This window comes from Barbatula barbatula, assembly GCF_947034865.1.
Source record: "Barbatula barbatula genome assembly, chromosome: 21".
Taxonomy (NCBI): domain Eukaryota; kingdom Metazoa; phylum Chordata; class Actinopteri; order Cypriniformes; family Nemacheilidae; genus Barbatula; species Barbatula barbatula.
Genome location: NC_136784.1, coordinates 4,516,694 through 4,528,189, shown reverse-complemented (window position 1 = coordinate 4,528,189; position 11,496 = coordinate 4,516,694). Strand labels below are relative to the sequence as shown.

Sequence of the window (11,496 nt, the reverse complement as noted above, 5' to 3'; positions counted from 1 at the left end):
CATGTGACTCCATAATCTCTTCCATACCATCAGAATTGCAGAACAATATTTGATATATTCTCGACCTCTTGAATGCTGGTTTTGGCTTTGCTCTGATTTATGAGGTAGGGAGGAGTTTCTTTAATAGTTTTTTAATAGTTAATTATTAAGATTTTAGATCTTAGATTTCTTTGCTGGCAGCAAATCTGATCATCCGTGTCATGCGGTTAAATTGCCTTGTTTTCACAGTCCTTTCCCACAAGGTTGTTAGTCCATCTGTCAACACGTTTTATTTTATATGATGAAAGGGTCTATTTAGACTGGACTTTGACTAGGAGGGATTATCCAGATAAAAGAATAGTAAAATATGCTCTAGATACATCCACACAAATAACATTAAACCCACATAAAAACATCCTACACCTATAAATAAAAACCTACACACACATCCAATACTGATGGGGTTTATAAATGATCTACACCGCAAGCTTTTAATGTCTTTGGGGGGGGATGGGTGCAGGTGAAATAAAATAGAGGAAGAGGAAGGTTATCCAAGTGCAGATTAATGTTAGGCAAATATTACTACGCTGTAATTTGGGTCGCTCACAACTTGTTATGATCAGTAAGTATTAAGTTTTACATTTTGGTGCCAGCATTTGCAGTTTGTCTGTAATATTTATTTTTGTTATAAACATGTGTTTGTTTGTTGTTGCTCTTTTTCTTTTTTGTATTCAGTGTGTTTGGCATTTATTGGAATACATTATTTTGGAAGTATTCCAAAGTTTCACTTTGTTAATAATGTGAATTTTGTTTGAGTCAACATTGTTTGAGAATTATACAATATAAATATTAAGGATATACCACAATTAATGTAAATGTTTGTGTCAGGTGGATCATGAGAATTCTTGCCATCTTAATTTAGTGGCTCATTTGTGTGCTTCTTAAGCTTTCACCTTCTAATGCGTGAATATTTCATCGCAATGTCTGTTTACAGTAAGGTCAAATGAAATATAATTGTGTACAGTGAAGATACTGACAGCTCGAAAGCTCACTATAGTTCATAGTTTATTTTATATTCATCACACATTCATAAAAACCTTGAATTATTGTGACATAACATCAGTCAATATGCTTACTCTTAAAATTGAACCAATCAGTTTTTTGATCAAATGTAAGGTACTCCCTTGTTCGCAACAGCCACCATCATGATTCCTAACTGTCAGTTTCCATCTCTAAAGCATTAACAGTGTTCTTACTTTACAGCTTTAATGGTTTAACCCTCCATTAAAGTGAAAATCATGGCTGGTTGGGCACAGCATCCTGCATAGCCCAATTATTCTGAATCATTTCACCAAAGTGAAATATAAACTGGTCTTTGTATTATTGCATGAGACTAGGGCAAATAAGAAAACGTGAGTGTATGCCATATCTTTATCTCATTATCAAGCTCATAGAATAGATGCATAAAGCATACACACTCCTCTTTCTTCACTCCCTCCACCCTGTACATTACATAGCCTAAATGACAACTTTGACAACTAAATGACAACAAATGAGATGTTTTTCGTGGTCTTCATCTATTTTTCCTAATGCAGAGTGGAAGACACCTGAAGCTGTGGATATACTTTCAAGAACTAGTATTCTTCAGCAAGGAAGAGAATCTGGTCTATATGTGCTGAAGACAAGAGAAAACTTATTCAGAAAACCGACAAAGATGGAGGTGAACGTGTCCAGCTGCTTCTCTCTGTTGGTTTATATCTTCACATTCCTGCTCGGACTTCCTGCCAACCTCCTTGTTCTTTTCGTCTATGTCCGCAAAGCTCAAAAACACGGTGCCACCCCCAACGTTATTTACGCTCTCAACCTGTGTGTAGCAAATTTGGCACTCGTCTCATGGATGCCCATCAAAATAACCGAGATGGTCCTTCGGGGCTGGAAACTTCCAGCTGCGGTGTGTCCCGTTTACGGCTTCTTTCTGTTCTCCTCGCTCTACGGGAGCAGCCTTCTGCTCACAGCCGTGGCCGTGGGCCGGTACCTGAGCATCGCCTACCCCATTACCTACAAGATTTACCGCAGAGCCCGAACTTCTTGCCTGGTGAGTGCCCTCTTGTGGGCTTTGGTGATTGTACACCTTGCTCTTGCTTTAATTGTGGAAGGAGGAGGCCAATTTGTCTCATTTTCGGAGCTGAACGCGTCTGCGTGCTATGAGAACTTCACACAGGAGCAGTTAAAACTTCTGGTGCCGTTGAGGCTGGAGATGTCGCTGGCTCTGTTCCTGGTGCCTTTGATCGTGTCGGCGTTCTGCACGCTGCGCTGCGTAGTGCTCGTGAGGCGCTCTTGCTTGCCCTCTGTTGGTAAAAGGAGGGTGCTCGTAATTGCACTCTCAACGCTGGCAGTGTTTGTGGTCTGCTATGGACCCTACAACATATCTCACGTTGTGGGGTTTGTACTGTACACCAACGTGGAATGGAGAAGCGAAGCCATGCTGACCAGCTCCTGCAATGTCTTCCTGGAGCCTGTGGTCATGCTGATGATGTCGCCATGGACACCAAAGGATTTAGTAGGCAGACTGTGCAACAGGCGAGGAACTAAATCCAGCTACAGGTCATGGCATCAGGGCAATGGAAAGGAATCTTCCAGGAACCTTCAAGGGACTGCACAAGGGCTGACAACTATAACCAAGCAGGACAGAGTCTAAAGATGACATCAAGAAAAGGAGTATGAAAAAATGCTTCTATAAAACGGGCTTTTGGAGGTATACTTAACCATGATGTGGGCGTGTCTTTGATGCTCTACCCCAAACAATGTCTGTTTCTTGGGCAACCACTATACATTGTAGCTGTATGAACTGTAGTTGTATATTTACCCCTCAAACAAACGTTCTTCATAAAGAATATAAGACATGACATAGAAAATATTACCAATATTTTGTCACTTGGATAGTTCACCCCAAAATAAAAACACTTTCTTACTGTATTTACCCTAGTGTCGTTTCAAAGTAAACATTCCAAGAAGGTATTTTGAAAAATGTCTCAGTGGTTTTTTGTCCACACAGTGGAAGTCAGTGGGGGTCAATGTTGTTTGGTTATCAAAACTTTTTCAAAATATCTTCTTATAAGATATAAAGTCATACAGGATTATTATTATTATTTACTATTATTATTTATTTTTGTATGAACGTTCCCTTTAATGCAACATTCATTTTAAAGGTCATGGATGTCCAGAAACTAAGAAATGCTTTCACTTCTGTGCAACAGGGACGTCACTTGCCGAGACATTTTGAAAACAAGGCCACTACTGATATTTGTTTAGATTTTTTCCTAAATAAAATGTTAAATATATTAAAATCAAAAAAATTGTAATCCCTCAAATTGACCCTATTGTTTCATGTTTTTCAACAATGTCTACAAAATAATCAGCTCACATTGATACCACGGTCTTCTTTTGAATTCACTCATTTTATCACAAGAACAGGCGACAACAAAGGAAACTAAGCCACAATGTGTATGTTTTATATGCTAATGTTTCAAGTATATATTTGGAAAAAAATACTTAAAGGAAAAGCACATACTTTCCCCATTTATTTATTTATTCTGCACAAGTCAATGAACTGTTTGAATTACTTTGGTTTTATTGGGACACCACCGATGACAAAGGTGCTGATTTGTAATTTGACAGGACAAAAACCTGCAAAAATGATTAAAACACACTGCAAAAAAAATGGTACATACATGATACAAAAATACAGCAGCTTCACTAATTATTATTATCATTATTGTTATATTATACTTACTGTACCATGCGCACAGACACACTGATGGTGACGATAACTTTCAATCAAGATCTTTCTATCAGCAAACACAACATATAATTTTGATAGTTAAAATAGAGGAGTCTGATGTCAAACTTATCAAGCTATTGTTTAAGGCAGGACACTTAATGTACTGTACTGTTTAATTTTGAGATGTTGGTCTATTTTGCTTTCATGTCTTCCCTTGCTCTTATGGAAAGGACATTTCCAAAAAACACATTAAGGTGTTTGTTTTAAGCCTGTTATACCCTCATCTGTTTGCTTCTGTAGATTTAGCTAACGTTAAATCATTAGTTCATAAGTGATGGACATTTGCGGTTTGTCTTTTGGATAATTAGACAAACGCTACAGGAAAGGAGGGAGGGCTTCACTTCTGCTGCTGGAGCCTGTGGCTCTATGCCTGATGTGCCGAAACAATGCCACAGCTTTTCTCAGTGTTTTATGCCCGACTTCTCGGCTGCGTGCCTGCATGGAGACACAGGCACGGGCGCACTTTAAAGTTTTTAAATAGCCTACAACGTACTAGTGTAGGAAACACTTCTATTTTATACAGGATTACATTGCCAGATACAAACTACGATCACAACCTGATCGATAATATCACACGGCATACGGCAGAATGAATATAGCGAAAACATTGTTATGTGAAGAAAAAGGGCCTGGGCTCAAGTCCCCAAATCCCACCCCCTACACGAGGCCTGCTGTGCAATGAGCCTCTATTTATTCATGAAGTATAGAGGAACATTAGACAGAACCCTATACGGAAATGTTATATATGTTCACATATTGAATATCCATATATGAATTACATGTTTTATATATCGCCAATGCATATGTGACTCTGGACAACAAAATTTTATCTTATGGGACAAAGTTTTATAGGTCAATTTATCGAAAATAAGATTTTTACATCATCTGAAAGTTGAATAATTAGGCTTTCTATTGATGCATGGATTGTTAGGATAGGAAAATATCTGCGGAGACAGAACTGTTTAAAACTCTGAAATCGGAGGGTGCAGACAAATAAAAGAAATGGAGAACATTTCCTTTGAATTTGTTAATCAGAGGCACTAAAGCAGGCTATCCACTAACCATCTTAAAGTTTTATATATTTAGGGTAGGAAATGTACAAAATGTCTTCATGGAACATGATCTTTACTTAATATCCTAATGATTTCGTTGCACTGTACTTGTATGTGTGTAATGACAATAAATTGAATCAAAATCAAATCAAAAATCAAATGATGTTTGGCATTAAAGAAAAATCTTTAATTTTGACCCATACAATATACTTTTAGCTTTTACAAAAATATTTCCTGCTACTTTTTGTGATCCAGGGTCCCATATGAAACTTATTAGAAAATGTAAAATTTCACATATTTTAACAAATTATTATTTTGTTATATATAAATTAGACATATATGTGACAGGGTTTCATATATTTGATGACCTATTATTACAGGATCTTTGAACTTCAAAAATATATTTTATTACAGGATGTAGACATGTTTCTACAAAGTTGCAGTGCTATGCACATTCCATACCTTAAACATTAACTGTACAACAAGCTAGAACATAACACATCTTTATTAAGACAAAGATGTACATATGTGGAAATAATATATTTTCTTATATTTAACACACATGGCTAGATCCCTGATATAGGGACATATAGGCCATATCTTACATTTCCGTATGGGTAGCCTTTTTTGTGGTTTGCAATTAAAAAAAACTTCCAGCGAAAATGATATGAGAAAAAACAAATGGTAAACAAATGTTGCATACACAGTATTCATACTGGGTGTCAAATGTTACATCCTGGTAAGAAACACAGCCATGACTCTGGTACGTAAGTCTCTAATCTCTTTCTTTATTTGTAACGCTGTTTAGGTTTAAAATATATGATCAGATTTGAAGATAACTAAAGTGTTGAAATGTTACATTCATCTGCGATGATACATTTGTATGTTTTGCGTAAAGTTACTTTCATTATAGCGTCATCCCTCACCTGTACCATTTATTGTAAATAAACTACTAGATAAATGTAATCTTTGCATTTTATCAGCCAGCATTTTGAGGACCATTTTTTATTATCTGCTTAATGTAATTTAAATGTTAGAATTTTAACTTTGTTATAATATAAATGTATTTGTTGCCACAATTATATATGTCTAGTTTTATCTATTTAACCATACACCTTCAGAAGGATCAATTGATCAAAGTCAATATACTATGGGATGAATTTCGACTATTAGTGTAGAGAATGACCATTTTATTGAATAACTCTTCACTGTTAAATGCTCCGTGCTGTTCATGGTTACCTTTGAAAATCATGCAAAGTTGTTGTGTCATGTTGTCTAGGTGGCTATCACACAAGTGTATTCATGGGGACAGTTAATTGTATGGAACTGATAACAGAATTATTTTCTTGGTAAGTGCCAAAGATTTACAATACAAAAAAATAAAACATAATACCTGATAACATTGTAGAAAGATTCATACTTTTTGTCAGTCATTTCATTATATGCTGAAAATACAAGTGTGTATGTGTGTGTGTGTCCTACAGATTTTGGTGAATTAAAAAATCTGAGATTATTTTTCAAAATAAAGAAAATTGCTGCATGCAGAAAGAAAACCATGTCAGAAGACACACCCACAGCAGTCGTCCTCTCCATATACATCATTACATTCCTGATCAGCTTCCCAAATTCAGTTTTGGCATTGTGCTCCTGCATTCGCAAGATTCGCAGTAAACCTCTTCCTATTGATTTATTCATGTTGAACCTTGTGGTTTCAGACCTCATCTTTCTCACCTACTTACCTGTGAAGATGAAAGAAGCCGCAGATAAAATGGTCTGGAACATGCCCTATATCTTGTGTCATCTTAATCTGTTCATGTTCTTTCTTCCGCTTTACAGCACCAGCCAGTTTCTTGCGGCAATTAGCTTCGAGCGTTATGTGTGTGTCGCTTTTCCAGCGAAATATAAAAGCCCAAGGAGATTCACTTATACAATACTTGTATGTGTTGCCATATGGATGCTCATAATAATAACCGCAGGGTTGACTTATAAGGCCGCGTACACCGGTTCATATCAAGCAGAAAACATCACTCACCACATGAAACATAATACATGTTACCATAACTTTACTAAGGTGCAACTGAAAGAGTTGCTTAAAATGCGACTGGGCATTGTAGCAATATTTTTCTGCATACCCCTCATCATTTGCTGCTTTTGTTACATCAATGCTATTCGTATTTTGTTAAAGTTACCTCTTATCAAACGATGTCGCAGGCTGAGGGTGATCGGACTGACTCTAGGGACGCTCCTTGTGTTCACTGTTTGTTTTGCACCCTACAATGCATCACACATAGTGGGCTACATAAGACAAGAGAATCCAAAATGGCGCACAAAGGTTTTAATGCTGACCACTTTAAATACATGTTTTGATCCTATTATTTTTTACTGCATCTCTTGGGAGATGCGAAATGCCATTCAAATATGTGTTAAAGGCTTTTTTCAGTTGTTTAATTGTTTAAAGTAATTTTTGTTGTTGTCGTTGTCTTATACACAAAAATCTTTTAATGGATGTTTTGATCTTATTTTTTCTTTGTTTCTTGGGAAAAGAAGGAACTTTTTCGATTGATTGACTTATTAAATAGATTTTTGTTGTTGTTGTTGTTGTCTTGACTAAAACTGAACAACTCTGAACAAACATGTATTCATCAGTGAAACCCCTGCAATATATGCTATCAAATAAAAAACTGCAACATGAAACAATTATACAATTGTATACATTTAAGCCTGATTCTTATAGCCTAAACATAGCTTATATGTTTAAAGGGGTGGTGCAAAAGTGTTTCAAAAAGTGTGACTTCTTTACAATGTTAAAAGTTGTGTCTTCTCATGCTTAACATGGTCAACTTCTCAAAAAACATACATAGTATGTTTAGTACAAAAAATACGTAGAATTTCTGTGCTCGATACACTCCCACAGTGTTCGTACAGGTTTTGGAAAAATCTTTACGTAACAACTTTTCTTAGTACCTTATTGGACAATTCTCCCAGAAAAGCATTCAGCACGCCCACACATCAACCATGGAGAGCGGTAGAAGGAGCATGCACACAAGTCACTTTCACATGTGCGCAGGAGAGAGAGAGAGAGAGCACTATGTTCGCGAAGTGTTGTTTGTTCATTGCATTTGGGTGATGGATATATAAACGGTGGCTATAATGCTGGATTTGGAGATGGAGCGGTGGTCCCAGCGCTTAAGAGTTCTGGACATGAATCGCACGTGGAAAGTGAAACTGATGTCTGGGTTTTCTTGGCAAAGTGTGTGCACATGCTTTAGCTCCGCCCCCTCCCCCACACGCATCGGACAGCTGTATCTGTCTTTTACAAATGTGATCAAACTCAAGACTATGCGGATATTTGAAGGGTGTGATACTTTTCCGTAAGCACTCAAGATTAACATGAGATATACAGTTATGTATTATGTTATGGCCACTTTAAATAAAAAGAGACCTAGGCTGTCACATTTTTTGTTGTGATAAACATGAGTGCCAGCTGTGATGCAACCTTCTCTATTGTGCTATAAATTCACACAACTGGATGCAGCAAAAATTTCTAAAAGATTTGCCATCATTTATTCACCCTATTTTTATTTCAAACGGCAGAACATAGGCGGTATGCATTCACCTTTATTTTATGGACACAAAACCCATGCAAGTCAATGGGTACCACCGTTGTTCGGTTTCTTCAAAATATCTTCTTTTGTGTTGTACATGCAGAAAAAAGAAAATCATACAGGTTTGAAATGACAAAAGGTGAGTAAATGATGACAACGTTTTTAGTTTTTGGAGAACCTCATCCCTTTAACCTTATAAAAGGTTAACATTTTACTTGTAAGAATTATAAAAATGCTTTGTTATCATAGATGAAACAAACCCTGTGACATCAATATGAATTTTCCCTCTACACAGACACACAAAACAAACAATTACTTCTTATCTTGTCAGTGTGAGAAGATCCTGTTCTTGGGGTGACTGCACATATGCTAAACATGAGCCAACTTCCTATGTTCCCCCCACTGACCGCGCTCAGGTTGCCAGGAGACTTTGTTTGATGAGCTTTAGTACTGTAGATTATGAACAAAATTTATTAAATTTCCGTTGTCTTGAGATTTCGCTCCTATCACGTAATGTGATTACTGCTTGTATTCAGAATGCGAAAGTCACAGTAGAGTAAAGGCAGTGGATACTTGCTCTGTTTAACTGGACAAACACAAGATGCCCAGGATCTTAAGTTTCCCATGTCAAGGTTAGTTTTCTTGTTTTTAATAAACATTTTTGTAGTGCATGCAACAATAAGAAATTCTGTTATTATTGAATCACTTTAATGTCATTCAAACCACGTTTGACTTGAAGATATTTTGACGAATGTCTCACTGGTTTTGTGTCCATAAAACGGAAGTCAATTGGGACCCATATTTTTCAAAATGTCTTCTTTTGTGTTCTGCAGAAGAAGGTCATACATGTTTGGAATGACATTAGGATGAGTAAATTATGAATATGTTAATCTTTTTGGGTGAACAATCACTTATACTGTTGCTTTCTTATACATTTTATATCCTCCTAACTTCTGCTGTTTCTGTTCTCTAGTGTTTCTACCTCCTTCTGACTCTCTGTGAGGTCCAAACTAATGGCGAATTTCAACTGCCAGCTTCTTCTGCCATTCTACATTCTCACCTTCTCAATCGGCCTCCCCGCCAACATCCTGGCGTTCTTTACGTTCTGCCGAAAGGTCCACCGCAAGTCTACCCCGATCGATATTCTCCTGTTGAACCTGACAATATCGGACCTCATTTTCCTCACGGTCCTCCCCTTCAAGATGAAAGAAGCTATCGACGGCATGAACTGGAACCTGCCGTATTTTCTGTGTCCCATTATTAGTTTTCTTTTCTTCTCCACCATCTACACGAGCACATTGTTTCTAACAGCGATAAGCATTGAGCGCTACCTTGGCGTCGCATTTCCAATCCGATACGCGCTAGGACGACGGCCACGCAACGCTGCGATTGCAAGTTTCTTCCTATGGCTTCTGGGTTCTCTGAACCTCAGCATTGTGTACATAGTGCCAAACATCAACTCAAGTGACCCCATGAATCAGAATACCGCTGCAATAACGTGCTACGACAAATTCACCCCAGAGCAACTGAAAATTCTACTTCCTGTTCGCCTGGAACTTTTTCTCATGCTTTTTTGCATACCCCTCCTCATCTGCTGCTTCTGTTATATAAACTTTATTCGAATTCTATCTAATCTGCCCCACCTGGGACGACGTCGTAGACTCAGGGCCATTGGACTTGCAGTTGGGACGCTGCTGGCTTTCACCCTGAGTTTCAGCCCGTATAACATCTCACACGTGGTCGGTTTTATCCATGGTAATAGTGAGGGGTGGCGTAATTTTGCTTTAATTGGCAGTACCCTAAATGCGTGTTTGGACCCCATCATCTTTTACTTCTCCTCGGCCGCTGTCAGGAGTGCCATAAGAGCGTGCGCTAATGGTTTAAGGGACAAACTGCACATTGTGAGATGCAGACGCGTTAAATGCTGCCCCCTGCTGGAGACCTCCAGGACTGAGGCCTACAGAGACAGAAATCCACCCATGGACCTGAAATGAGCATTGTTCAAGTAAACGTATTTTTTAAGTATTTCAATATAGGTATACAGAAAGAAAATGTATAGAATAACCTAATATGGATGTACTACATGTTCTGAGTGGTAAAATAAATTCCAATGCCAATTATGAGAATGTCAATTTCATTACTGGAAGTGATCAATTATCTTTTTCAAACAAATGTGAAAGCTGATTTTTTTACGTTAAATAAATATTAATTTAAATCATTTTTTATTTAATTCAGTCTGTGCATAAAGATTTAATCTTTACTAACCAAGAGCACCCTCCGTCGTAAACCTTGTTATTTTGTTGGTATAAAAAAGCTATGAAAAGGCATTTTACAATCGCCTTACGATATATTCCATGGTAAAGATAAGGATAATCAAAGATTCTTGGTGTTTTTTAGCCTTTATAGACTCTGCATGTCCTCTTTAATAATGGCTATGTTTAGAAGCTGTGTATGTAAAATACATTATGTTATTGCAGTCTTGTATATCAATTTTAACGCTATAATAAATGTCATTAAAGCACAACAATGAAAGAAACACAAATTCAATTAGGTTTTCCATATTTTATTTCACGAATTGTAGCTCAATATTGGACCGTGAAACTTCGAGGGTTGCTGCGTGTTCAGCTCCCATACCCCCAAAGCCTCAGTTGGAAAGGTGTACATCTTTTTTCCTTATCTTTTATCATTTCCTTAGCAAAAAATTTTTGGTTTTCATGTTCTTGTTTTTTAACTTTTTCCGGGATTACGTTTTCTTGTTGAGATATATTGCTACTCTTTCCCTGATATTTCCATGTTCCACCTTTTAACATTGGATGGTAAGTACAGAAATCATCCCATCTCTTATAGTGCTGCATCATCAGAATGTTGTGAAAAAACATGTTAGGATATCTAATAACCTCTGAGAATAAAACCGCACATAATGCAACGGCATCTTGAGGGGTCTTTATATGGGAGATTACTTTGCCATGGTTTCCCATTAAGTAATTCCAAACTGTCTGAGAATATTTTTTGCCGAAAA

The 11,496-nt window shown here is 37.2% G+C and overlaps 3 protein-coding genes across 3 annotated transcripts; all 3 read left to right on the top strand.

The window, feature by feature from the left end:
• The first annotated feature begins 514 nt into the window (after positions 1-514).
• On the top strand, positions 515-3,001 carry LOC306910037 (free fatty acid receptor 3). Its single transcript, XM_079484250.1, has 2 exons — positions 515-601; positions 1,575-3,001. The coding sequence occupies exons 1-2, from the start codon at positions 595-597 to the stop codon at positions 2,675-2,677; spliced, it is 1,110 nt and encodes a 369-aa protein (XP_079340376.1). The 5' UTR covers positions 515-594; the 3' UTR covers positions 2,678-3,001.
• Positions 3,002-6,427: 3,426 nt separating this feature from the next.
• On the top strand, positions 6,428-7,333 carry LOC306910465 (free fatty acid receptor 3; the record flags this gene model as incomplete). The annotated part of the gene is made up of 1 exon (XM_079485041.1): positions 6,428-7,333. One exon carries the CDS (start codon positions 6,428-6,430, stop codon positions 7,331-7,333), a length of 906 nt encoding a protein of 301 aa, XP_079341167.1.
• Positions 7,334-9,011: 1,678 nt separating this feature from the next.
• LOC306910422 (free fatty acid receptor 2) lies at positions 9,012-11,006 on the top strand. The gene is made up of 2 exons (XM_079484997.1): positions 9,012-9,109; positions 9,451-11,006. Exon 2 carries the CDS (start codon positions 9,491-9,493, stop codon positions 10,469-10,471), a length of 981 nt encoding a protein of 326 aa, XP_079341123.1. The 5' UTR covers positions 9,012-9,109; positions 9,451-9,490; the 3' UTR covers positions 10,472-11,006.
• Positions 11,007-11,496: the final 490 nt, after the last annotated feature.